This window comes from Emys orbicularis, chromosome 1, assembly GCF_028017835.1.
Source record: "Emys orbicularis isolate rEmyOrb1 chromosome 1, rEmyOrb1.hap1, whole genome shotgun sequence".
Taxonomy (NCBI): Eukaryota; Metazoa; Chordata; order Testudines; family Emydidae; genus Emys; species Emys orbicularis.
The window spans coordinates 338,763,480-338,791,339 of record NC_088683.1 but is presented as its reverse complement, the minus strand read 5'-3'; the positions used below and the strand labels follow the sequence as shown (position 1 = coordinate 338,791,339).

Below are 27,860 nucleotides of genomic sequence, written 5' to 3'. Positions count from 1 at the left end.
AAAATGAGATTTTCTTTCACCAGTCAACTGGATCTCCATTTCATTTCACATCTCACCTGAAAATCTGTCTTAACTCTGTAACTGTCTTATTCAATGCCTCAAAATGTGTGAGGTATTTTTATGGTATTTTTTTCCTGAATAAAAAGGAAGAATTAGATTTTCTGCTGTGTAGTGGCTGAAGCTTTCTCTCTATTATTGTGAGACAGTACCAAAAATACTACCAAAAAAAAAAAAAAATCAGCATCGCTGAAATGTTGCCTGAAAAAAACAAACATCTTGGTGCATTAAAGGAATCCACATTTTGGTTCTTGCATCAGTAATGACCAGAGTGTTTCCTGCAACTGTCATTTTGATCGGGGCCGGCCCTAGACCAAATGGTGCCCCACGCGAGGAGCACCTTTAGTGCCTCCCCCCCATTTGTTAAACTTTTGAATACTTTTTTTTATTGCATTTTGAGCCCATTTCACGAGTTGGATGCATGATTTACATGCATGATTTATCCCTGTCATATAAAACAATAAATTTGCATGCTAGGATCTGTGAATATATGAGCCCGGTGCCTCCCAAGTCCTGCACCCCAGGTGGTTGCCTGGGTCGCCTGCCCGTAAATCCAGCCCTGATTTTGATGATTGTTTGAATGAAAAGAAAACAGGGTTGTTTATAAGTCACTTATGTAGTGCAAATGTATCGGGGGGGAGGAGGGGGACAGGAGGGCAGAGATGTGTGTGTCAGTTCTCAAAGAGAGCATTGACCAGTGTATAATTATGAGCAAGAAAACTATTTTTGTTAATTTTTTTTTAATCGTACACTTTTTTTGTTTAATATTTTGCACCTTTCCACCCTGAGCCCCTCCCACATCCCTTCCCACTTCTCTGGGCTCTTCCCTTGTCTCTTTCTTAACAGCTCCCTTTTTCTCCCTCACCCAACAAAGACTTCATTCTTTCTGCCACCCTCATGCTCACAAAGGCCTCCTAATCAATCTTCTTCAAGCTCCTTTCCCACCCCTCCTTTCAAAAACTCACCCCCCTCCCTCACTTATTCTATGAACTATTCTTTATACAATAACCATGCACCACTTGGTGTTTGCTCTCCATTCCATTGTATACTGCTATGCCATCCTCATGTTGTAAACTCCTTGAAGCAGAAACTTCTTATTTGCTTTGCTGTCGATTGCTCTGTAAACTGGTGGTGCTATAGAAATAATATGATAATACATCTGAGCGCTCACTTGAAAGTTCCTGATCTATGACTGCACAAGGTTGTTCTTGTGCAAATATATCTTTTTGTGTTGGCAGTATGTGTCAGCAATAGCACCATACAGCATTAGATACTCCTCCTCCTGTAGCTCTACCACCTGCTTCCTGAGAGATTGCACCAGCAGGCACCTTTCACACTGGATGGACCCCCGAGCCTGGCTTTCTGTGAGTGGGAAATGCAGACCACAGTATCTGAAAGTCCACACCAGGATCTGGGTAGAGGCATCCATGGTTAGGTTGTCTGTCTGGATACAGGCGCAGGTGGAGGAGACAGGAGCAGCGTTGGCACTGGTGATGCAGCCCTTCCTAACCATAGCGATTATATTACGGCTCCCTCACAAACTCCCCTGTTTGCTAGCTCCCCATGGTTGCTTAGCCTCTGGCTTTTAAGGCCTTCTCTCCTAAGTCAGCCCTATCCCCTCATTAATCACACAACGGGAGGGTGATCACAAGGCTGATTGAGGTTGATCAAAGATGGTCAAGGATGATCCAGGGAACAAAGGCTCAGACAGTCCCCAGACACACAATCCCAACTGACCCAGTAACTGAAATAACTGAAAATAACTGAAATAATCTGAAAGAGAAAGAAAAAACACAAACAGCCAAACAAACTCACTCACCCCAAGATTAGTATGTGCACCTTGTTCGTTCAGCAGGGGGATCTCCTTCTCCCCAACTCAGACTTCTCTGTCCACCTACTAGCTCCTCAAAGTACTAGTCTCAGCCCTGAACCCTAGTCTCCTTTTCTAGACAATTTCAGTCTCCCTACCACACCACAACCCAGATTCCTCATCCCAGTTAATTTTCCTTGTTGCCTTTCCCACAAGTTCAGCTCTTGTGCATTCTGCATTTGAATCAAGCAGCTTCTTCCTCTATGGCTCCTGGGCCCACCGGGGTGGGTCATTCAAAGCACAGGGGAGACGGACTCCCTGCTTTCAGTTCCAGTACCTGCAGCAGCCCAGACCTGCAAACAGGAATTTTGTAAGGAGCGTGAGAGGCAGATACACCCAATAAACATTCTATAACAGGGGTGGGCAAACTACGGTCCGCGGGCTGGCTTCGGTCCCTCAGGGCTTTGGATCCGGCCCGCAGGATTGCCACTCCCGTGGCGCTGCGGGCCCCCCACCGCTCCGGGAAGCGGCCGGCACCACGTCCCTGCGGCCCCTGGGGGAGGGGGGAGGCAGAGGGGTCCACACGCTGGGTACCTCCCCCGAAGCTTCCATTGGCTATGGTTGCCCGCCCCCCCAGGGGCCGCAGGGACGTGGTGCCGCCTGCTTCCCGGAGCGGCGTGGGGCCGGGGCTGGGGCCGGGGCCAGGGTAGGCAGGGAGTCTGCCCTGGCCCCAGTGCGCGCCGCTGCCACCCCAGAGCCGCTCCAGGTAAGCGGTGCTGGGCCGGAGCTGCACCCCAAACTCCTCCTGCACCCTGCACCCCAACTCCCTGCCCTGAGCCCACTGCCTGCACCCCAACCCCCTGCCGCACCCCACACCCCTCCTGCACCCCAACCCCTTGCCCTGAGCCCCCTCATACACCCCGCACCCCTCCTCTGCCTCAACCCCTTGCCCTGAGCCCCTTCCTGCACACCACACCCCCTCCCACACCCCACACTCCCTCACGCACCCCAACCCCGTGCCCCAGCCCTACATTCATGGCCCTGCATGCAATTTCCCCACCCAGATGTGTCCCTCAGGCCAAAAAGTTTGCCCACCCCTGTTCTATAAACTTTGGCCAACAGCCACCCCTGTCCCAAATAAAAAACACATGCACACACACAGACACACACACAAATATACCCTGCAAGAGTACAAATAATGCAGGCAGCAGAGTGGCGCTATCCAGTTTATTGCACTGATTGTAGCATGTATGATTACCTGCCTCTTGGGTAGGTGGTATATGTGTACATTTGATTCAAGCAACTCATAGCCCTCAGAATATGGGTTCTTGCGACCAGAGTGCCTGAACTGGAGGAGCTAAGGGAGACAGAGAGGTACATAGATGAGACTTTCTGGGATATAGTAGAGCAGTCTGACAACCCTTGTGATATTGAGGAGGATGAAAGTCTTGGGGATGGAGAGCATCAAGCTGGAACAGAGGAAAACAATCCCATAGTTGGGACCTTCCTTCCAGATGATGTGGTATCTTCTCGCACTGAGGATACCTTTCCATGGGAGGGAATCCCACTTATTAGGAAGAGACAGGTAACAATAATGGGGTATTTGATTATTAGAATATAGAGAGTTGGATTTGAGATGATCAGGAAAACCACATGGTGAACTTAAATCAGTCTACAAAAACATTTCCTTATTTACTTTCTCCACACCAATCATGATTTAATAGACCTCTATCGTATCCCTCCTTAGTCGTCTATTTTTTCCAAGCTGAAAAGTCCCCAATCTTATTAATCCAGGGGTTGGCAACCTCTGGCACGCGGCTTGCCAGGGTAAGCACCCTGGCGGGCCGGGCCAGTTTATTTACCTGCTGACGCAGCAGGTTCGGCCGATCGCGGCCCCCACTGGCCGCGGTTCGCTGTCCCGGGCCAATGGGGGCAGCGGGAAGCCGCGGCCAGCACATCCCTCGCCCTCACTGCTTCCCGCCCCCCCCCCATTGGCCCGGGACGGCGAACCGTGGCCAGTGGGGGCCGCGATCGGCCGAACCTGCCGTGTCAGCAGGTAAATAAACTGGCCCGGCCCACCAGGGTGCTTACCCTGGCGAGCCACGTGCCAAACGTTGCCGACCCCTGTATTAATCTCTCCTCACATGGAAGCTGTTCTATAACCCTAATCATTTTATTGCTCTTTCTGAACCTTTTCCAATTCCAGTATATCTTTTTTGAGATTGGGCAACCACATCTGCACACAGTATTCAAGATGTGGGCATACCATGGATTTATATAGCAGCAATATGATATCTTCTGTCTCATTATCTATCCCTTTCTTAATGATTCCCAACAATCAGTTAGCTTTTTTGACTGCTGCTGCACATTGAGTGGATGTTTTCAGAGAACTATCCACAATGACTCCAAGATCTCTTTCTTGAGTGGTAACAGCTAATTTAGACCCCATCATTTTATACGTATAATTGGGATTATGTTTTCCAATGTGCATTACTTTGCATTTATCAACACTGAATTTCATCTGTCATTTTGTTGCCCAGTCATCCAGTTTTGTGAGATCCCTTTGTAGCTCTTCGCAATCTGCTTTAGACTTAAGTATCTTGAGTAGTTTTGTATCATTTGCAAATTTTGCCACCTCACTGTTTACCCCTTTTTCCAGATCATTTATGAATATGTTAAATAGTACTGGTCCCAGTGCAGACCCCTGGGGGACACCACTATTTACCTCTCTCCATTTTGAAAACTGACAATTTATTTCTACCCTTTGTTTCCTATCTTTTAATCAGTTACCGATCCATGAGAGGACCTTCCCTCTTATCCCATGACAGCTTACTTTGCTTAAGAGCCTTTGGTGAGGGACCTTGTCAAAGGCTTTCTGTATTTTTTCATATTTTCAAAACAATGTATTTTCCACTACCCTGGTTCTCAGAAATGTCTAAACTGTTTTAGCTGAAAGTTTCAAAAAAAAAAAAAAAAAAAAATCAGCTCAAACTGTTAAAGTTTGGTAAAGTTACAAACAATTGAAAACAGGATCTTATAATGGGAAGTATCTGGTGACCTTAATAAAGACATTGGTATGAGCACCGCCTATGATAATCATCTTGACTCATTTACATCTTTGACATGGTTTCAGAAGCGTCCTTTTCCAGACAATTGCTGAAGTAGTTTCTCCCATTTTCTCCCAAGATGGCTACGAAATGGAACTGAAATTGATATTGAAAGTGATTACCGCTACAGTTTGATAGAAGGAAGTTTTATCATCAGCAATCCCAATGAAGCAAAGGATTCTGGGCAATATCAATGTTTAACCACCAACGTGTTTGGAAGTATTTTGAGCAGAGAGGCCACCCTTCAGTTTGCATGTGAGTAACAGTATTTTAACATGGATTCAACTATTACACTGCTTAATAAGGTTCTGTACTGTAATTTTAAAATGCCCTATAGAAATAGTATTATTATGTACAGACTTTATTATTCCAGGCTAAGTGGGAGGGTTAGAAATAAACTACTTTGTTTATGAGAGAGAGAGCTGTTACTTGTGCAACTTTTAAGAGTCTGAGGCCAGCCAGAGGAATCTTGTAAAAACCACAGTTGCTGTAAAATTAAATTTTCAATTTCTACATTCTCCAGTGATATTTTTCATGTAATGCTAATTTTCTGATGACAACATAATTCATTTTAGCATATAGAGCTTTGTGTGTACATAACCTAAATTCATTTTATCCATCAGTACATAACCTACATTCGTTTTATCCATCACTATAGCTTTGTGTACACACACACACACACACACTCAGCTATAAGAGACTGTGATAAAATGAATTATGTTAATGTCAGAAAATTGGAATTAAATGAATAATCATTAAATAAATGAAAAATTCGTTAGTGAATGTAAAAATAGAAAATTAAATGGTCCAGCATCTATGATAATGTGTTGTTTGCAATTTATATGTATCTATATATAGTGACAAATATAGATAGATAGATCTTTGTCACTACATGTGTGTATATTTATATCTATAAAATATATAAATAGATATATCCATTTCATGATTCAGAGTAACATTCTATAGATTGTTAAGAAAATATTCTTGTTTAAATATTCCAGCTTTCTCATGAGCCACTAGTTGCCATTGAGGAAATGCACATTTTTGCACGGATTCAGGTATCCTCCCTCCAGCAGTGGCTTATCCTTGTTGCTTCTCAGTAAGGCAAACATCCATTCTATGGCTTGGTCTACACTAACCCCCCAAATCGAACTAAGGTACGCAACTTCAGCTACGTGAATAACGTAGCTGAAGTTCGAAGTACCTTAGTTCGATCTTACCTCGGTCCACACGCGGCAGGCAGGCTCCCCCGTCGACTCCGCGGTACTCCTCTCGTCTAGCTGGAGTACCGCAGTCGACGGCGAGCACTTCCGGGTTCGACTTATTGCGTCCAGACAAGACATAAGTCGAACCCAGAACTTCGATTGCCAGCCGCCGAACTAGCGGCTGGGTATAGACGTACCCTATGACACATCAAGCTATATTATACAAGGATTTAGTAAGAGATGGGAATGCAGTAAGAGTAAGAGCTGGGCAAATAACTGATATTTTTATTTGCTGGCACTTCTGGAAAAAAAAAATCGGTTCAATCCAAACCAAATCTGAAAATTGTGAAAAATTTCAGCATATCTAAAAAATCAGTTTCAGGCATTTTCAAAAGGCTAGATTCATGAAACAAGAAGCGGCAATGGCAAGAGCAGCAGCAGCTCCCTTATAATGTTTAGCCCAACGGTTACTGCTCTCACCTAGGATATGAGAGACCTGGGTGAAATTCTCCCCTCTGCCTAATGGGAAGAAGGAATTTGAACTTGCATCTAACCACTTGGTTATATGATATTCTGGTGTAGGCTGTCTCATCTCTGTGGCTGCAGCTGTTCCACTTCATATAAATAATTAAATAAGCATTAGAACCGATCTTGAACTTGGGTTTTCCTCCCCGCAGTTCGATGCCCTAATCTCCAGTCTATATTCATTGGACCAGGAAAAGAAAGTGAGAATGAGAATGACAATTCATTGTCATGCACAGTCAATCATAATGACAATGGATTGTCATCAGGCCAGGGAAAGAGAGTGAGAATGACTCTATAAGCTGGTGGTTAGGGCAGTCACCTAGGAGGTGGGAGTCCCAAGTTCAAGTGCTTACTCCAATGACTAATTCTACAAAATGGAATAGCTTCAACAGGAGAGACTGAGGGCTTGTCTACACTACCAAGTTTTGTTGACAAAATGTATATCGACACCCAAAAGTCGACAAAACAAAAATTACCAAAGGGTGTTCACACTTGCTCCCTCTGTCGACAGATCATGTCCACATTGGGGACACCATCATCGACAGGGTGAGCAATGCACCATGGGTATGTATCCCACAGTGCAGTGTTGTGGGAAGGAAGAGCTGATCGCTGCGCATCTTGGGATTCTCTCCAAATTCTTCCACAGCCCCCTCAGCTGTGGAGAGCAGCATCATGAGTAGCTCTGTGAGCTCTCTGTGCTGAGGAATGGCAAAGCAGTCCAGCAGTCTGTCCCCCTCCTCCTGCAGCAGCAGTCTGCCTGCTGCTGTGTTCCTAGTGCAGGGCAGAATAGGAGCATTCCAATGATTTGCTCTTTGTTTGTTCCCCAAAGGGAGCAGCACACAGATGCTTCCTGGAGCTTTGAAAGGGGAGGGGCGCATGCCTTCAGGACAGCAGAGATCAAAACACTGAGCAGAGCAATCAGGGTAGGCATTGTGGGATACTGCCGGAAGCCAGTTCTGTTGACAAAACAATCAGCAGTGTCTACACTGGCTCTTTTTTGACAATAAAGGGAGGGGAAAAGACAAAAGTCTCTCATGGGGTGGAAGTTTTTTGTCTCCAAAACTGGGCATTTTTTGTGACAAAAGTCCCATTGTAGTGTGTATGCTCTTGCTGTTTTGTCGCCAAAAGGCAGTTTTTGGCGACAAAACTTGGTAGTGTAGACAAGGCTTGAGAGAGAGCTGTCCCAGAATATCCTATAACCCAGTGATTGGGCTACTTTCCTACAATGTAGGAGCCCCAAGTTCAAATCCCTTCTCCTTAGGCAGAGGGGGGAATTAAGCCTAGGTCTCCACATCCCAAGATGGTGCCTTAACCACTGAGCTAAAGGATATAAGAGAGGCAGCCATGGCATGAGCACTGGCACCTCCTCCTTCTCCCCCTTCAGCTGTTTAGTGAATGGCTTCTAAGCCTCAAAAATATGGCGGGGGGATTTAACCAAAACCGTTACGTGAATTCATGTCAAATTTATGAATTGTTTCAGTTCCACAAAAACTCCGTTTTTCAGTGAATAAACGATTTGTCTAAAAACTTTGCCTAGATCCAGTAGATCCCAATTTCCCAGCTCCTGCTGGCAACTAGGCAGTGCCCTGAAACATGAGGTTTTAAATTAGTTAAATTGCATGGCTGCAGTTGTTATTACTAAATTCCTTAATAAAGTGGTGGAACTGTGTCTCTGTGTGAGGGCAGGGAAATATATATTTTACAGGTGGATTTCCACCAATTGTGCCACTGTTCATATTTTATACTGAAATGTATAAGACTACAAAGGTACAAAATATATTCTCCATATTACAGTACAGTGTATTTACACTTAAAATGTTACAGTGATCTCATCAGGCATTTTTGGAACTCAGTCCTGAGTTCAGCACTGAGAAAATACTGCTGGGTCTCACCTTCTATATAACAAAGCTATTGTAAAAATGATTTCTTGGCTATGGAACATTACGACTGGTAAATATGGGTTGTTTCAGGGCACTGAAACACAGTGTTTGAGTCTCCTTCACAAAAATGACTAAAATGTAGGTCAGCTGACCCTTATTGAAACAAGAGAAGCTACTCAGGGGATGGAGCCAGAGATACAGAAGGCAGTATGGAATTTAATGGTCTGACGGTTGCAACATACTCAGGATCCAGTATACCTTTGTAAGGCTACAGTGAAGTAAAATTTGTTCTCTTTTGACTAATTCTGACTGAATTATTCACCATCTCCACTTGGACCACATGAAGAGGGTTTTGTATTTGAAATTTTTGATCAGCATTCACATTTGCACTTGCAGACTTGTAGGCATTTTCTAATCATTATTTTAAATGGTTAGCTCTGGAGTGGCAGCAGAGCTTGCTCCAGCATAGGTTAACAGTAGAATGCTAGCTGATGAGGTCAGAAGTGAAGGTTGGCAAGGCTGCAAATCGCATAGGCGGGAAGGAGGATGTTGGAAGCATAGAGCACCATAAAAGAAGATGCAGAGTGGTGAATCATTGAAGGAAACAAAAAGAATGTAAAGTAACCAAGCTGAAGTGTGCCGGGGGAGGGAGGGGGGGCAGCAGGAGAGGAGAGAGCAGAAAGGAACAGAATTTCCAATTGCATCAATGTAAAGTGTTAATCTTTTAATAGTTTGGGAGCAGCTCTGAAGCAAACAGCAATTCCAGTTATGATGTGCAGTCTAATCTCTTATCCTCCCTCCTGCTCTATGCTCCTTCACATCTAACCAGTTCCTCCACATCAGTTGCCGATGCCCACTTTCCAGGCCATCCCCTACAACTAGAACTTGTTTCCTGTCCTGGTGACCATGCTTCTGCCTTCTCTTTATATAAGCACACCATTTCCATGAGGCCCGTCAGCCCTAATCCCCTCAACAGTGACATGTTGGTTTTGTTCATAAGAAAATTAGCAAACCATCCTCCCTCCCACCCAGAACAAAAACAACAATCTCTCCCAGTTTATAATTGTCTGTGTGTGTCTACTTGTGTCTATTTGTCTACTTGGACTGTAGTATTTTTGAGGGCAGGGTCTATAACTTCCCTTTGTACAGTACCAAGCACACTGTTGCACTCAATAAATAATAATTAATGGCTATCAGTCTTAAATATATCTTAATTCACACATAGTTCTTCACTCTTTGAAGTGTGTGTCTGGAATAGAATCATAGAAGTGTAGGACTGGAAGGGACCTCAACAGATCATCTAGTCCAGTCCCCTGAACTCAAGGCAGGATTAAGTAATACTTAATACTTCTGTCTCATTTCTAATTCTTAATACTTCTATCACCTTTCTAATATAGTCCAGACTGACAACTATTCTCCCATAATGCAGCGATTTTTAATAATATGTAGAAATTCACTATATGAAATGGTGTCACTGTACTGTATTAACTGGTTATGCTGATGAGAGCTTTGAATTGATAATGTGACATCTCCAACTCCTCACACATCCTGCTGAGTTTAGAATCTGAAAGCTCATAGTAATCTATCAAAAGTTTAGATTCTGTGTCAGTTAGAAATTTGTGTCAGTAAATCAAAAAGAAAATGAATCAAGAGTAAAGTCTTCTCATGCTGTTTCCAGCTTCAAAACATCTTTATATGCCAACCCTGCAAAATTGATAGTTCATATCTAAATCAGAACACACTGCTTTCCAGGGTATTCAGTTGATTTAGATCTGAATATTCAACTAGTCTTCCTTGCAGCAGTAGTTTAAAAGTTAGAATAATTTCATCATGGGCTGTTGGGGGAATTACAATATATAGTAGTAGTTATGTTAGTGCCCAATAGTTCCACTATAGCTAACGATAATCAGCAGTTGCCATTAGGAAACCTGAATTCCAGGGGTTATAACTTGAAATGTGCTTCATAGATGCTTTTTTGTGCTCTTTGCACCGCAGTTTAAAGAATGTCTTTAGTATTTAAAACAAAATGTTGCAGATAGTTAATCCCTAATGCTTTAAAAAAATCCTCTACAGCATAATCAGAGCCTTTGTGAAACAATTTCATGGGCTTTACATATGTAGATATCCTGAGTAAAATCTCTGTATCTCAGTGCTATATGTAATGCCCATTTCTCTTGCATTTAAATGCATTAACTTGTCGGTTACATAGTTGGGATATATAATTAAGTACCATATAATGCAATTTGGTTTTATGTACAATAGTGTCATTTGTTCACAAGGGATTCCAAAGCACTATACTGGTAATGAAGGGTCAAAATCGAAAGACTGGATTAATATAATCTTTAGGAAAGCTATGATTTAATTGGATCCAATTTTGACTCTTGGTATTATAGCCCATCAAGCACAAAAGATACCAGTTATTTAAAGACAACTTGATTTTCAGCAGGCTATCATCTTCAGAGCAATTTAATAATACTGACCCAGGCTGTACCTCTTTAAAAAAAATCTCTCCCCATGGCAGTATAAAGATCCTAGAGAGCACCAGTGCCAAAACAAACCCTTGAAAATACCACATGTGGCCACAGTTCAGAATGATCAACTGGGCCTTTAAGGAAGGATCCAGAACAATTTCAATATGGTCCTATCACTCCCAACCAGCCTCAGCCCAGGTAGGCTACCAGTGCCTGATCATCACGGCTCAAAGATCCTAACACCACCATAAGCTCATCTTATCTATTGATACAAGTGGATTGTTCAAGATTCTAACAAAGACACTCTCAGTACTATGCCTGTGCCTAAAACTGGAAGCCACGATACAGGCTACTGCAGTGTGAATGTTCACGTTGTTGAACTGAAGCTTAGTTTTCTAAGATCTTGGCTAACCATACAATTGTAGCTGAAGATCACTTTGCAGTTTCCAAACTCAGTTTAGTTGAGGTAGGTTTCTATGGAAAGAGGATTCATTAGAGATGGGATCACTTCTCATAGTTATGTTTGATAAGACTGGCAGCAAAGTATTCAAAAGGAATTTTGGCAAGATAGGACCTAGCATGTAGTTAATGAGTCAAAGCCCAGCAATTTGACCATAATGATCTGAAAGCTGGTCTAAAACCACCATGACATACCAAGATGTTTGAGGCAATGAGATCTGGAGTTTGCATAGTGGCATTCACTTCCTCTTGTTTTCCCAAAACCATGTGCTCTAGAAATCGATCAGACCTTACAGGGGGATTTACAGAAATAAGGTCATGCAATTGCTTGAGGTGCACGGTCTGCATCATTTTGGCAATTAATTACCTTTTTGAAGCTTGTAGCTAACTAGACTTGCTCTTTCAATTCAGTAGAACAATGGTGCATCGCTCCAAAAAAGCAGCATAGACAGTTTAAAGGAGTCTTTCAAGCAGCAGTGCAGAAAAAAGCACATGCTGTAGCATACACATGAAAAACATAGAGAAAGCTAAGAAAACGGAAGGGTTCATATGTTACAATAGCCTCCATGATACAATTATGCACAAAGTTGCTGTGGTCATTATTATGTGGTTCAGCAACAATGAGACATTACAAGCACCATGATGTCACCTCCCTGTGCATGCATACTTAAACCACAGTCCTCTCTGAAATGAAAAATTGGACTCTGAAAAACCTATTTGGTATCTTCAAAGATGGAGCACTTGAGAAATGTGTGTTAATAGGTATAGATATATAAACAACTACTATACCCATGGATATTTTTATATAGTTGATTGGAAAGTGGCAAGCCCTTGCATTTGCAGCTACTGAACTATTCAGACCCTTAACACAATTGCAAATATTTCTATAGCCCCAAACGAACACACACAAGTTTCATGATCTTTACCTCCCGTTTCTCCCTCTGTTGCAGTAGATACAGTACCTAACAAATCTCATGTCCAGGGCTGTGCTGGCATCATTATTTATGTTGGTTTAAGAAAGCAAACAAAAAAGGCAAAATAATATCAAGCCTTATTAGAAATAAAGGAGAAAAACATTTTGCCAAATAATAAATATTTGCCAGAATTTAAACTTTATCTGCAAGCTTTTAACACAGGAACAGCTGTGTTATCCGTCACTTTACAAACTGGAAAGCTCTATAAACCGGCATTTCAGGAGGGGGTGCTGGGCACGGGCTCTGGGATGGAGTTTGGGTGCAGAAGGGGGCTTGGGGCAGGAGGTTGGAGTGCGAGAAGGGCTTCAGGATGCCAGATCCGGGTGGCGCTCTCCTCGGGCAGCTCCCCGCAAGCAGCAACCTGTCCCTCCTGCTCCTAGGAGGAGGAATGGCCACGTGGGCTCTGTGCGCTTCCCCCATCCACCTCGAGTGCTGGCTCTGCAGCTCCCATTGGCTGGGGACAGCAGTCATGAGTGAAAGAAGAAAACGCCCCTCTGGGGCAGCATTCAGAAAAAGAAAGAAAGCAAAGGAAGCTTTCTTACCTAAGCAGGAAGGAGCTCTCCTGAGATACATAGACACAAATGTTCATGGTGAGCCTTCCGGCCCCAGTGAGGATGTGAGTGATGAGGAGGTGCCTGATCTTCCAGTTAGTCAGAGTGCAGGTGACCTGGCAGCTACTGCAGCATTCATATCTCCATCTCAAATGGATGTAACCATGCACATTCCTGAAGAAAAGTGTTGATCAGAGGAGAGTGTGGTGGAGGCGCAAGAAACAGTTGCTGCTCAGTTTAGTTTCCTAAGTCTAGATGATCCAGCACTGTGGACCCACTTGAGCAGTAGCCTGAGGGACTTACTTATACTGCATGGGCCACAGCAAGTGAAAAATTTCATGTTCCCCAAAGACAATGAAAATAGAAGTTTCCATCCAACACATTACTGGTGTGAAATCCCTAATGGTGACAAAGTGGAGAGGCCATGGTTTATGCACTCAGAAACCCAGAATGCTGCATACTGTTTTTGTTGAAAACTCTTCCTGTTCCAGGCACAGTGGGTTCTACAGGAACAAAGGACTGGAAAAATCTGGCTAGAAATCTGGCATGTCTTGAGAAGGCAGGAAATCACCACAGAGCATTCCATAGGTGGAAAGTGCTTGAGATGAGACTAAGATTAAAGGTCACCATAGATGATCAGCATCAAGAGAAGATTGCATCAAAGTCTCTTTACTGGCAAAATATTCTGAAAAGGCTCATTGCCATTGTGAGAATGCTTGCTACCCAAAACCTAGCACTGTGTGGCACTTCAGATCAGCTGTATGTGCCAAACAGTGGAAACTTACTTAAAATTGTGGCGCTGATGGCTGAGTTTGATGCTGTACTCCAGGAGCATCTAAGAAGAGACACCACCCAAGAAATGTACACACACCACTACCTTGGAAAAACAATTCAAAAGGAGATCATACAGTTACTGGCAACAAAAGTTAAACAGAAGATTGTGGCAGATCTGAAGTCAGCAAGATATTACTCTGTTATTCTGGACTGCACACCTGACATCAGCCATACGGAACAAATGACTTTAATGGTGCGTTTTGTAACAACAACAGAACCTAGTGAAAATGTCCCTGCAATGGTGACTGTCAGAGAGCATTTTCTAGAATTTATTGACACTGATGATATTACAGGAGCTGGTATGACAAATGTGCTTCTTAAAAAGCTGGAAGATACGGGAATTGCGATAGCTGACGTAAGAGGTCAGGGCTACGGCAATGGTGCCAACATGAGAGGAAAGAACAGAGGAGTGCAGACACGAATCCGAGAGTAAAACCCTTGAGCTTTTTTTGTCCCATGCAGTTCTTATTCATTGAACTTGGTGGTCAGTGATGCAGCATCAGCTTCTAGTGAGGCTGCTGAATTTTTTAATGTAATTCAAAGCATCTATGTATTTTTCTCTGCATCAACTCATCGATGGCAAATTTTGAAGCAACATCTGGGAATATCCTCTCTGACACTGAAACCACTGAGTGCCACACAATGGGAAAGTCGAGTGGTGATGATAAAGCCTACCAAACACCAAATTGGGAAGATAGATGATGCCATAGTTGCCATCAGGGCTTTGGAGCGGAGCCTGGAGCTGGAGCGCGGAGCAGCTCTGGAGCAGTGGAGCTGCAGGTTTTTGCCTGGAGCTGCAGTGGAGCTGGAGCACAGCTCCAAAGCCCTGGTTGCCATTATGGAGGATAATGCTATGACAGGAACTGTTCGTGGGAGAACAGTGGCAGAGGGAAATGGAATCACCAGAAACATACATAACTTCAAATTTCTGTGTGGCTTAGTGTTGTGGCATGACATACTCTTTGAAATAAATGTTGTAAGCAAGAGACTCCAAGGTGTTGACCTTGATATATCTGGAGCAATGGAACAACTGGACAAAGCAAAGTCATACCTACAGTCTTACCGGTCAGATGAGGGATTTCAAAACGTTCTGAAGAGTGCACAGAAGTTGGCAGAGGAACTTCACACTGAAGCTATTTTCCCACCCATTCAAGAATACAAGAGGCACCGAAGAAGAAGACATTTTGATTACGAGGCATGGGATAATCCCATAAGAGACCCCAAACAACAATTCAAAGTTGAATTCTTTAACCAGGTGCTGGATTATGCAATACAGTCGGTTGAAGAACATTTCATGCAGCTCAGGGAACTCAGCAGTATATTTGGGATGTTGTATGATATTCCAAAACTCCTCACTTTACCTGAAGAAGACCTACACCAGCAATGCAGGGCACTAGAGACAGTGTTGACACATGATGACATGAGCGATATTGATGCGAGTGATTTAGGTGATGAACTGAAAGCCCTTTCAAGATACATTTCAGCAGGATCAACTTCAAAGGCTGTTCTGGAATATATGTGCACAAATAAGATGACCACCCTCTTTCCAAATGCTTTTGTTGCTCTGCGCATACTTCTAACACTTCCTGTAACAGTTGCCAGTGAAGAATGCAGCTTCTCCAAGCTGAAGTTAATAAAAACACATCTACGCTCCACAATGACACAGAAGAAGCTGGTCGGCCTTGCAGCCATCTCAATAGAGCATGAGCTGGCCCAGACCGTGGACCTTCAGGAAGCAGTCCAAATCTTTGCAACCAAGAAGGCACTGAAAGCACCACTTTGATTATTCAAATAGATACAAATGCCAGTGTTTACTATGCAGACAAGAAAAGTTACATTTGCTGTTTAGGTGTTTGAAAGTAAAGTTTTACTTAAAATTTTTGAAGAAGGCATTATAAGTTGTTAGTTCTCCTTTATTGGGATAGGTAGCAGAGCAGTACCATGAGAGGAGTAGAACAGGAAGAAGGCAGAATTGAGACCTTTCAAAGTTTTGGCCCAAGCGAGGAGACATGGGGGCGTCATTTGAGCTCCCTGCCTCAGGTGCCAAAACGTTGTGGGCCGGCCCTGCACAAACCTAAACTTTGATGAACAGCTAGTAGTTGTAATGAAGTGTTTTTTTCTATAAAAGCACTTTGGGAGAAGGAACTTAATAATAGTCTGTAAATTTTTTATGATATAACTTTATGTAGTATAAGTCTATTCCAGTAGAGTAGAATTTACAATACTAATCTGATTCCCTTGACTTCTACTGGCTTATGTGGATGCAAATGCATAACCTAATTGAGGATTTACAAATAAAACATTAACAATAATTCTGAACACAGAGCTTTGTTTTCCTGTCTGCTCTTGTTATTGCTACATCAATTCAAATGTAAGTTATCTTTGATGTTACTAGAACTTGTGGAACTGACAAGATGCAAAGAGTGTTTCCAAATGAGTGAATTCTAGCCACTCTTAATGCACAGCAGCCCAGGCTTTGGAATGGGTGTGACGTTGTGCAGTCTATATAATTTTATTAAAATATGCTAATGAGTGACTATAATGTAACTGGAATATGCTTCATGCAAAAGGTCTCTTGTAAGGTATCATTACAAAGCTTATAATCTACTGAGTGTGATCATCCTATTTGTATAAATGTACCACTCTTGTATCTGAAACTAGAAATATGAAATATAACTCTGAGGGCCCATTGTAATTATGCAAAGTGTGGGCCATTAATGGTGGTTTGGAATCTTGATGACTCCCATTAACCAGGACAATTGTCTGCAGATGGGTGTGTTTTACCTGCAAGTCTTCCTGTATATGTGTGTGCTGGCAAGTGGGCAATGAAGTCTTGCAGTGACATGTGATCATGTCACCTGAACTGGAATTCATCTTTAACCTGGTGTCTTTCCATTGAGAAGGAGGGGGTGGGAACCCCAAGAGGGACAAAGGATTCCTGCCTTATGCAAAAGATATATAAAAGGGGTGGAACAGAACAAAGTGAGGGAAGGAGCCATCATGAAGAATCCCCTAGCTACTACCTGAGCTGGAACAAGAGCTGTACCGGGGAAAGAATTGTGCCCAGGCCTGGAAGGTGTCCAGTCTGAGGAAAAAATGTACTGAAGCATCTCTGAGGGTGAGATTATCTGTATTCACTTTGATTAGACATAGATTTGCGCATTTTCTTTTATTTTGCTTGGTGACTTACTTTGTTCTGTCTGTTACTACTTGGAACCACTTAAATCCTATAAAATCACTTTTTACTTATTAATTAACTCAAGAGTATGTATTAATACCTGAGGGAGCAAACAGCTGTGCATATCTCTCTATCAGTCTTATAGAGGGCAAACAATTTATGAGTTTACTCTGTATAAGCTTTATACAGGGTAAAACGGATTTATTTGGATTTAGACCCCATTGGGAGTTGGGCATCTGAGTGTGAAAGACAGGAACACTTCTGTTATCCGCTTTCAGGTAAACCTGCAGCTTTGGGGCAAGTAATTCAGACCCTGGGTCTTTGTTGCAGCAGACGGGAGTGTCTGGCTCAGCAAGACAGGGTGCTGGAGTCCTGAGCTGGCAGGGAAAGCAGGGGTAGAAGTAGTCTTGGCACATCAGGTGGCAGCTCCCAAGAGGGTTTCTGTGATCCAACCCATGACAATGGGTACTGTAGCTTTGCTTATAACAAAAGATATATTTTTGCAGACTTTCCCACCCATAGAATCAGAGGCGGATTAAGGTTTCTGGGGGCCCTGGGCCAGAGCAAGTGGGGGGCCCCTCCCCACCACTTCCGCCTGTGGCCCTGCCCCCGTTCTGACTCTTTTACCTGCAACCTTGCCCATAACCCCACCCCTTTTTACCCCTTCCTCAGAGCCCTCCGCTGTTCCACCCAGGGTCCCCCCTGTTCTGGTCCCCCCCCCCCCACTGCAGCCCCTTTCCTCCTTTCTGGCCCACCCTGCCCCACTGTGGCCCCAGGATTGGAAAAGCTCTGACCCTGCGCTTCGGCCCAGGGCTGCAGTGGGGAGTGAGAGCGCCCCCAGTCCCTCGGCCACAGTGGGAGTCCCGGTACTGGGGCTTCCCCTACCACTCCCTATGCTTCTGCGGAGGACCAGGCTCAGGGCACTGAGGCTTCTCCCACCCTGCCCACCTGGCGCTTCTGCCGGAGAATGGATCAGGCGCGGGGGTTTCCACTGCCACCCCGCGGCTTCTGCCAGGGATGGGTGGTGGGCACTGAGGAGGGGCTTGCCCTGCTGCCCTGAGGCTTCTACAGGGGATGGGGTGGGGTCAGGGACTACTGGGAGGGGTCTTCCCCCATCCCACAGCTTCTTCCAGGGACGGGTGGTGGATCCTAGGGAGGGGAGCTTACCCTGCTGCCCCGCGGCTTCTACTGGGGATTGGGTTGGGTCAGGGACCACTGGGAGGGGTCTTCCCCCATCCCACAGCTTCTGCCAGGGATGGGGTCAGGGGCCGCTGTGGAAGGGGGGGGTTCCCCCATTCTGCAGCTGCTGCCACAGAGTGGGGTCAGGGGCCCTTGGGGGAGGCTTCCCCCACCCAGTACTGCTGCACAGAGCGGGGTCGGGGCGTGGTGGATTTTTTCCGGGGCCCCCTAGTTGGCCGGGACCCCTGGGAATGGGCCCCGTCTGCCCAGTGGCTAATCCACCATTGCATAGAATTTATCTTCACTGTAAGGCCATAAAACAAAATTTCCTTTTTTCTTCTTCATAGCGTATTCATTTTTTGCAGGCCTATCTTGTCTGCAGTATTTAAAACTTGGTCCAAAAAAAAAAAAAAAAAAGCCGGGGGGGGAAGCCTTCTTACAAGTCCTTAAGTCAACTCTTAATTGCAATTTTACTCTGCTGATTGTCACTGCTTTTTTTGTATTTCTTCTAAAAAAATCTATTTTCTCAATTAGACTACAGAAAAATATTGATTAGCGATAATTCATACTTCCTTTTTCAACTGATGAACCACCATGACTGTCTGCTGATGTTCAGAATAAGAAGTCAGCAATGACACATATAAATGAATTAATAATTTATTGGTAGACAGCCTGCTTACTGCATACTACAACATAGTATACTTGTGACAGTTCATCAGAGTTCACCATCTCCTAAGAACTGAGTTTAACAAGCCACATTTTCTTTCTTGCCATGAAAACACGAACTCTTGGACATCTGATTGGATTTATCCCATTTTTTCTTAACAAAAAATATTGCTAAACAGTTTATTTCATTACATCCGCCTAGATATGAAAAAAAAAAATCTGATATCTTGAGTTAATTCCAAGCTTAACAACATAATAAAATGATTAGTCGCATTGCAACCCAGATGTTCCCTTCTAAACAACACCAACCTGCACAGCATTATTATAAAATATTAATTATAATAAAAGATTTAACTACATGAGCATAAGCTGAAGTGAGGAAAGAAGCCAGAAAGCAATTAGTCACACTTTCCTTTTGAGAAACTTCCCTGATGATCCTGTAATACACCCTGAGTTATATATTATTTTTCTCTGAAACCTACATCTACAGCAGCATTAGACACGTTACTCACAGTTAGTAAGAGCTAGAGATATAGAAATTTACAACATGGAACACAATAAATATTTTTTCCTGCTTATAGTCTATATTTTAAAAGATACATGCTTAGGATGCACCAGCGAAACAAGTCCACAGGTAGTTGCACAGTTAATTACTAGTTTGTATATGCAAATACATTGTATTTGTGCAATTTTCGCTTGATCCTGCAAAATACCTAGCATTCTGATCCTGATCCAGAAAAGCACTTAATTTAAAAAAACATGACTAATCCCACTGAACTTGATGGGACGATCAATGTTAAAGTTAAGCATGTGCTTAGGTGCTTTGTTGGAATGGGGTGAGAATGCTCAGCAGTTTGTAGAACTGAGGCCTTTTTTCTTTGCTTGTAAGTGTGCAAATTCTGTGGCACAACTTTGGTGCCTATATTTGAAAATGTTTCCCCTTTTTATCAGAGAATGTCCAGAGAGAGAGCCAAAACAGTCCATATGGACTTCTTATCATAATGTCATTATGACAGAAACATAATAGGATTGATTAACTCGGCTCTACATCCCTCATTTTTGACCATTTTTTTTCTTTGTAAGGAAAATAAATATATAATCTGGAAGGACAATTGTCCTACATTAGAAACGGTGGCTTTCCTTCATATTAACTTCATTCTCCTGTCTCCTGTCACCAAGCAGTCAGGCCCACCAAACAGAGCCTCTCCAAAGGTAAACCCTTCACTGTGTTGGGAAAGAGTGTGTGTGCGTGCGTGTGCCATCTATAGATCCATTTGGGCTTTGAAAGTGTAATTCCATACTCTTGAGTAATTATGCAGTTAGTAAGAGTTTTTAGTAGGACTACTACTATGTGAAAAATGAATAGTATTTTTTTTTTAAAGGAGCACATGAAAATGCGTGCTAAACATATCTGCTCATTAATTTTGCTTTTAGACTGAGTCCATTCCCAACCATTCCTGAGTCTGTATTTTTGTTTGTTTCAATTGTATATCTTTGGAGCAGACATCTAAAATAATATTTGAGCTAAAGGGCTTTTAGGCACAGCCCTCGATGGCCGGTGACACATAGGGGCACACTGCTTCAGGCAAAATACCAGGATGCATTGTGCTTCAGAGACATCCCTACGGCAGAATTCCAATGTTCCTTTCTTTCCCTAGGAGGGGTAGCAGATTCATTTGCAACGTCCTTTTCTGGGGTATGATACATTTCCCCTGGTGCGTCCAGCTGACTGTCTTATGGTAATGGCTTAACGGAGCCATTGCTTTACCTAATCCTGTCCTATTTGTTCCTGGTGGGAGCATTTCAGGTACAGCTGAGAACCAGTACCCAAGGAGCTGTAAAGCAGCTCTGCAAGGATGGGTGCCCATCCTCACTCTCCCGCATGTCTGTATCAGGACAAGGGACACTATAGCCTTAAGAAAATACAGCAGAATTAAGATAGGGTCTGTGAATTATGAGCAAAAATACAGAGCTAAAATAGTTAAGGTAGATATCTGATTCTGGTGGTTTAGGTTACTAGCCAAATACTTTGGTGTGTTTTTTGGATGCAATTTAGTGAGCCCTGATGCCTCATTTATTACCTCGTTGAAGTTACATGGTACATAGGGATAAATTCAACCTTATTGATCCTTGTGCAGCAGATACTGAAACAGTTCTGCTTACTTCAAAATGTTCAAACAGAAATGCAGTGTATCAGTCCTATCAAGTTCATTTGTTGCCACATATTCTTTGATCCCAACAAACTATTGTCAGAAACTTTGCTTTAGCACTGCTCAATCTTCTGACAACATATTTTTAACAGTACAATTTATACTTTCTGTTCTGTAAAAGCACTAATAGCAAGCATTTAGCGCAGACACAAGCAGCTATTTAGGGAAGAGACAATTTGATGGGCAGACACAATTTGAATCTTAATTTCAGCAGTCATATCCACTCACTTCTCACTTTTGCATCTCATGTTTTTAGTGTGAGACTGGCAGGAATTCTATCTAATCTGCCTATAATATGTTGTAACTATCTTTTCTAATCTAACCTACGACGTTTCTATGGCACCTAGAACCATGGCATTTAAGTACTGATGACAAGATTTTAGGTAGCACTAATGGAAGATATTTTCAAAGGCTCTGAGAGGAGTTCAGTGTAAAGATCCACTGAGTCTTAATGGAGTTGGGTGTCTACCTGCCTTTGAAAATCACTCCCATATTGGTTAGAGGAAATGCTTTTATGTGATACCAGACAATAGTTTTAACTATTTCTTCTTATTTAATCTTTTTGTCCCTTTTTATTATTTTCTTACTCTCCTTTTAGTCCTCGTCTTCTCTCTGGGAGAGATGCTGTTAATGAGAGAAGGCTATAATCCAAACACGTGTCTTGCATTTTGATCTGAACATGATCACATTCTGATTCTGTTTGATTTCTTCTGGCAAAGAATTACTCAATCAGAATTCTCCTAACAGCATGGTGGCCCCAGTGCTTGAGTGCCTTACTCTGAGCAACTCCAGGTGCAGTGCTCCTATGGAGCAGAGCTTTCGTGGTGGGTTATGGATGGTGAGTTGGTTTACAGGAGACTCAAGTCTAAACCCATCGGGGGGTGATGATGATTAGGACAAGCTCTCAAATTCTGTCACATAGGAGTGCACTCATGTGCACGTTGCAGCTTCCAGTTCCTCAGCCTACTCTAAAGCCTTCTCAGGCAGTTGCAATTTGACCCCAGTCAACAAGGTAACATCCCACTGGAGTAAGACTTTTGCTGCTGGTTCATGTTCTGTTCTCGCCAGACCCAGTTGCTTGCTCTTTAGCCAGGTGTCATGTCACAATGAGAGATAGTGTCACACCTCTCTTTGAAATGTCCTCTTTCTTTAGGTCTGATCCTGCACACACTCACTTGTATAAAGCCAGTAGAAGGCTGGTTAGCACTATGCCCAGTGGTCAGAGTGTGCCACATCATGACATTAATGGGCTTTCTGAGGTCTGTTCACAAAGATATAGGTAAGACTAACTGCTGATTCAAAAGGAACTATATTTCAAAATAACATTGCACTCTTTTGGCATTAAATGCATCTACTTGGAAACCTCTTCATCAAATTATGCCATAAAATGATAATGAGGGTGTACTTATGCTATAGTTATTGACCCAAATGGTAACTTTTTTAATTTGTAAAAATATTAAAAGATCAAAGGTAATATTTGGCATAAATCACAGAAACAAATAATTAACTTATCCCTTTGTCCTTCAAACAAAAATAGATTCCCAACAAAAATTCCCATCTCCATATTCTGCTGCCGTATCTCCTGAGTACTGGGGGGTGGGGGTGGGGAGTAGATCTGATCTTTACCAAATATTTAATAGCAGTTATGTCGTGAATTACTAAAATTTCACTTGTTTTTGCAAAGTATGCCACAGAACATTTACTAATGTATAGTGGCATATTGTAAACAATTAAAGCTACATTACATTTGCCAAAATAAATTAACAAAGGTACGTTCTGTGATTTTTGCTTTCTGTGCTTCTCATTTAACTATTAATTCACAAAATTAAGATATGCTCAGCAGGTCTCCCTGAAACTAATGAGATTTGGCACTGATGATAGGGGTCCTAGAGGAACCTAACACTAGGCAGATTCCATTGTAAATAATGGTCAATATTAATTTATTTTCTCAGTATTATAGAAGGATATGTTTTTGAAAAAGCAGATCAGAAAAGTATTGTTGAAAGTGAAAATATCTGTAGCTTTTTAGTTGCATCTGTCTGGGAGAGGGGCGACCAAGTCACTTTTCCACTTTCATAAGCAACTATCTGCTCAAGCTGCTCACCATTAAATATCTCAGGTGCCATCTAGAGAAAATAATTCCGATATAGAAGATTTTGTGTGCAGGAGTGGGGCAGGGAGGGTCTAGAGGAGAGGTGAGGGGAAAGGAGGGTGAAATGATCATGAGTCTTCTTATAAAAAATATTCACACCTCACATAAAATGGGTGTGATGAACATCATCATCTTGTTTACATTTCATAGGATTTGTGCTCACCATGTAAAGTACCATTTTCCCATGATCACCCCGTTATAGAATCATAGAATTGTAGGACTGGAAAAGACCTCAAGAGGTCATCTAGTCCAGTGTCCTGCACTCAAGGCAGGACTAAGTGTTATCTAAACCAGGGATTGGCAGCCTTTGGCACATGGCCTGCCAGGGTAAGCCCCCTGGCAGGCCGGGCCAGTTAGTTTACCTGCTGTGTCCGCAGGTTCAGCTGATCGCAGCTCCCACTGGCTGTGGTTCACTGCTCCAGGCCAATGAGAGCTGCGGGAAGTGGCGCGGGCCGAGGGATGTGCTGTACGCCACTTCCCGCAGCTCCCATTGACCTGGAGTGGCGAACCGCGGCCAGTGGGAGCTGCGATCGGCTGAACCTGCGGATGTGGCAGGTAAACAAACCATCCTGTCCCGTCAGGGGGTTTACCCTGGTGGGCTGCGGGCCAAAGGTTGCCGATCCCTGATCTAAACCATCCCTGACAGATGTTTGTCTAACCTGCTCTTAAAAAACTCCAATGATGGAGATTCCACAATCTCCCTGGGCAATTTACTCCAGTGCTTAACCACCCTGACAGTTAGGAAATTTTTCCTAATGTCCAACCTAACCTGCCCTTGCTGCAGTTTATGCCCGTTGCTTCTTGTCCTACCCTTAGAGATTAAGGAGAAGGATTTTTCTCCCTCCTCCTTGTAACAACCTTTTATGTACTTGAAAACTGTTATCATGTCTCCTCTCAGTCTTTTCTCTTTTCCAGACCAAACAAACCCAATTTTTTCAATCTTCCTTCCTGAGTCATGTTTTTTAGACCTTTAATCATTACTGCAGACTATTTCTTCAGTTTGTCCAGCTCATTTTGAATTTGAATCCTACTCTCTAAAGCACTTCCAACCCCTCCCAGCTTGGATCGTCTACATACTTTATAAGAGTACTCTCTATGCCATTGTTTAAATCACTGATGAAGATACTGAACAGAACCAGATCCAGAACTGATCCCTGTGGGACTCCAGTTGATATGCCCTTCCAGCTTGACTGTGAACCACTCTCTAGGTTCTACTCTCTAGGAACAGTTTTCCAATCAGTTATGCATCCACCTTATAGTAGCTCCATATGAGTTATATTTCCCTACTTTGTTTATGAGAAGGTCATGTGAGACAGTATCAAAAACCTTACTAAAGTCAACATATACCACGTCTACCGCTTCCCAGAAGTCAGATTCTTACAGAATAGGTGGTTTAGAAGAGGCAGAACTTCCCTGTGGGACCTTTTGGGAAGTGTCTTAGCTAAAAAATGTTTCAGAAACTTTAATTAGGTTCCAGCCTAATCAAGCATGAAAATACATGTAACTGCAAAGCTGATTTTAGACTGTTATTAAAATGTTAATGTGGAACCCACCTACCCCCTACCCAGGCAACCTTAATTAGAAGACAACACTGTAATGCACAAATTTATGACATGCTGTATTTAATATGGATTAATTCTTTGACAAACACAAAGACCTATATATATATATATATATATATATATATATATATATATATATATATATATATATATATATATTCAGAATAAAATTCACTCCATGCCTGGGCAGACTAAGTACCTTGTGCTCCAAGTCAGTTAGCCCTCATAAAAAAAAGAGGCCTAAATGAGAAACATTTGCACTACATTCTGCAAGAAGTGATACTGGTAATTCAGTAATTGTCACTCCTCCCACCGAATTAGTATTGAACCAGTGCCCCAGCTTTCCATAACATTCTGTGATGGTGGGGTACTAGTATCAATACCCTGGACAAATGTCAGTTTGGAAAATTAGTGGTTGCCATTTAAGTCGTCATAATTTGTGAACACTTACTGTATTGTGCTAGCTGAGCTACCTCATTATTTATCTTTCTATACTTAGAATGTAAATTCACAGTGAGAGCCCAGATAATATTGTGTGGTAATTGCTGGTAAGGTTAAATTTTTAAAGCTGACCTCTGTACAATCAACCAACCTAAATTACACTTTTAATTTCATTGTGATACCATATTCTTCACTTCCTGTCCTACATTGTTCTGTCCTCTTAATACAGCTCCTGCATTTCTGTATAAATGGAAGGTGGCTGTTATCTGTCTAGAATGGAAAAATGCAGAAATCAAAACTAATGATAATTGTTCAGTCTGTGGGGCAGCAAATCTTGTTAAACAAATTTTAATAACTTCTGTTCTTTTGTTGCTTATTATATAAAGTCTAGAATAAATATATTGTACTAGCATGATAATGAGGGACAGCAGCCCTTCTAATTTTATGATATTAAGAGATTTTAACATCTTATTCAAATAACTAAATCACAAGGATATTTGTGTTTCATTAAATACAAACAAAAACCAGCAAATTGGAGCAGAATGCTGAAAGGATTTAAAGAAATACTGAATATTTCAAATCCTGATCACACTGGTAGTAATTAAAAATGATTTCCATTTAAAAGTGTTCAACACCTGGCGTGAAATGAATAGCAGTCTAAGTCCACTTCCCAGTGGACAGAAATTCACAGCACAAAACTTACCACCATAAACAGCATCCTTTTTACGCACCTCATCATAGAGGCCAGTGGCTAAATGGTAGATCCCATAAAGCACTTAAGCTCCCTTTGAAATCAATAGTGCTATTAGATGGGGGCCAGAATGCTCAGATCTTTGCAGGATTGAGCATTAGATGAGTAAGAAGTAGAAGTGGTCAGAAACTGGAATTTCCATTCCATGGGAAATTCTGACATTTCAAATTCATTTTTCATTCTGAATCAGAATGAAAAGCCACAATATTGAAAAATTTTGATTCAGGACCATCAGTTTGTTTCATTTTGATAACATAAACGTGTGATTTTGATAAGGTAAAAACGTGTTTCAACTGTAGTGTTTTGAATCATTTCATTTTGACTTATGCTAAAATATTTAAAATTATCAAAATGAAGAAGTTGAAATATTTTTTTTACTTCCTCCCCCCAAAATTGATACAATCCCGCAAAACATTTTGATTTCAACAAAACTGTGTTTTTGATGGAAAACTGTTTCATCAAAAAAAAATTGACCAGCTTTAGAAGGGAGATTGAACTACCTTTTTAATAATCTGAATCTCTCTTTGCTGAAAGCCATACAATCTCAAAGTATTAAAGGACAACTTTGTTAGTTATTGAATGGTTTAAATGGAATTATAAAGAAATCATGTGATAAGGAACCTGCCTTATTTCTTCCAGAAATCTTCATAGACTAACACTGAAAAGTTATTTGCAAACAGCAATACATATATAAAAAGAGGTGAACAGCAGTTTACATATGTTTTGTTTAATGAGATGAACATAGGCTCTAGTGTAAGGTGATGCATTTAGGGAGGACTAACAAGAATTTTAGTTATAAGTTAGGGACGCATAGGTTGGAAGTGACAGAGGAGGAGAAGGACCTCGGAGTCCTGGTTGATCGCAGGATGACTATGAGTCGGCAATGTGACGTGGCTGTGAAAAAAGCTAATGCGATTTTGGGATGCGTTAGGCGAGGTATTTCTAGTAGGGACAGGGAGGTGCTGCTTCCGTTATACAAGGCGCTGGTGAGACCTCATTTGGAGTACTGTGTGCAGTTCTGGTCTCCTATGTTTAAAAAGGATGAACTCAAACTGGAACGGGTACAGAGAAGGGCCACTAGGATGATCCGAGGAATGGAAAACCTTTCCTATGAAAGGAGACTCGAGGAGCTCGGTTTGTTTAGCCTAACCAAAAGAAGGCTGAGGGGGGATATGATTGCTCTCTTTAAATATATCAAAGGGATTAATACCAAGGAGGGAGAGGAATTATTTCAGCTCAGTAGTAATGTGGACACGAGAATGAATGGATATAAACTGGCCGTGGGGAAGTTTAGGCTTGAAATTAGACGAAGGTTTCTAACCGTCAGAGGGGTGAAATTTTGGAACAGCCTTCCGAGGGAAACGGTGGGGGCGAAAGACCTCTCTGGCTTCAAGATTAGGCTTGATAAGTTTATGGAGGGAATGGTTTGATGGGATAACGTGATTTTAGTCAATTAGGCATTAACGTGCCATCGCGGGTAAAATGAGGGTCCGGCTGTAGAATCTTGCCTGTATGCTCGGGGTTCTGCTGATCGCCATATTTGGGGTCGGGAAGGAATTTTCCTCCAGGGTAGATTGGCAGAGGCCCTGGAAGTTTTTCGCCTTCCTCCGCAGCATAGGGCAGGGGTCGCAGGCTGGAAGATTCTGTTGTGGGTGGGTCAGCTTTTGTGGCCTGCATCATGCGGGAGGTCAGACTAGATGACCATATTGGTCCCTTCTGACCTTAAAGTCTATGAGTCTATGAGTCTATGAACATTTTTGAGAGTACATGGAAATAGAGTGAAAATTAAAGTGTATTTTGTTACTATGGACTGAAGAAGGAGCTGAGTGTTGATCTCAGGGTCTTAGA

The 27,860-nt window shown here is 42.5% G+C and overlaps 1 protein-coding gene across 1 annotated transcript in view; it reads left to right on the top strand.

Annotated features, from left to right (window-relative positions):
• CNTN5 (contactin 5) overlaps window positions 1–27,860 on the top strand; it is a 407,321-nt gene that overhangs the window by 32,971 nt on the left and 346,490 nt on the right. Inside the window, exon 4 of the mRNA XM_065397605.1 lies at window positions 5,054–5,229. Within this exon, the coding sequence (XP_065253677.1) occupies window positions 5,054–5,229 (176 nt within the window). The remainder of the gene's footprint in view (window positions 1–5,053; window positions 5,230–27,860) is intronic.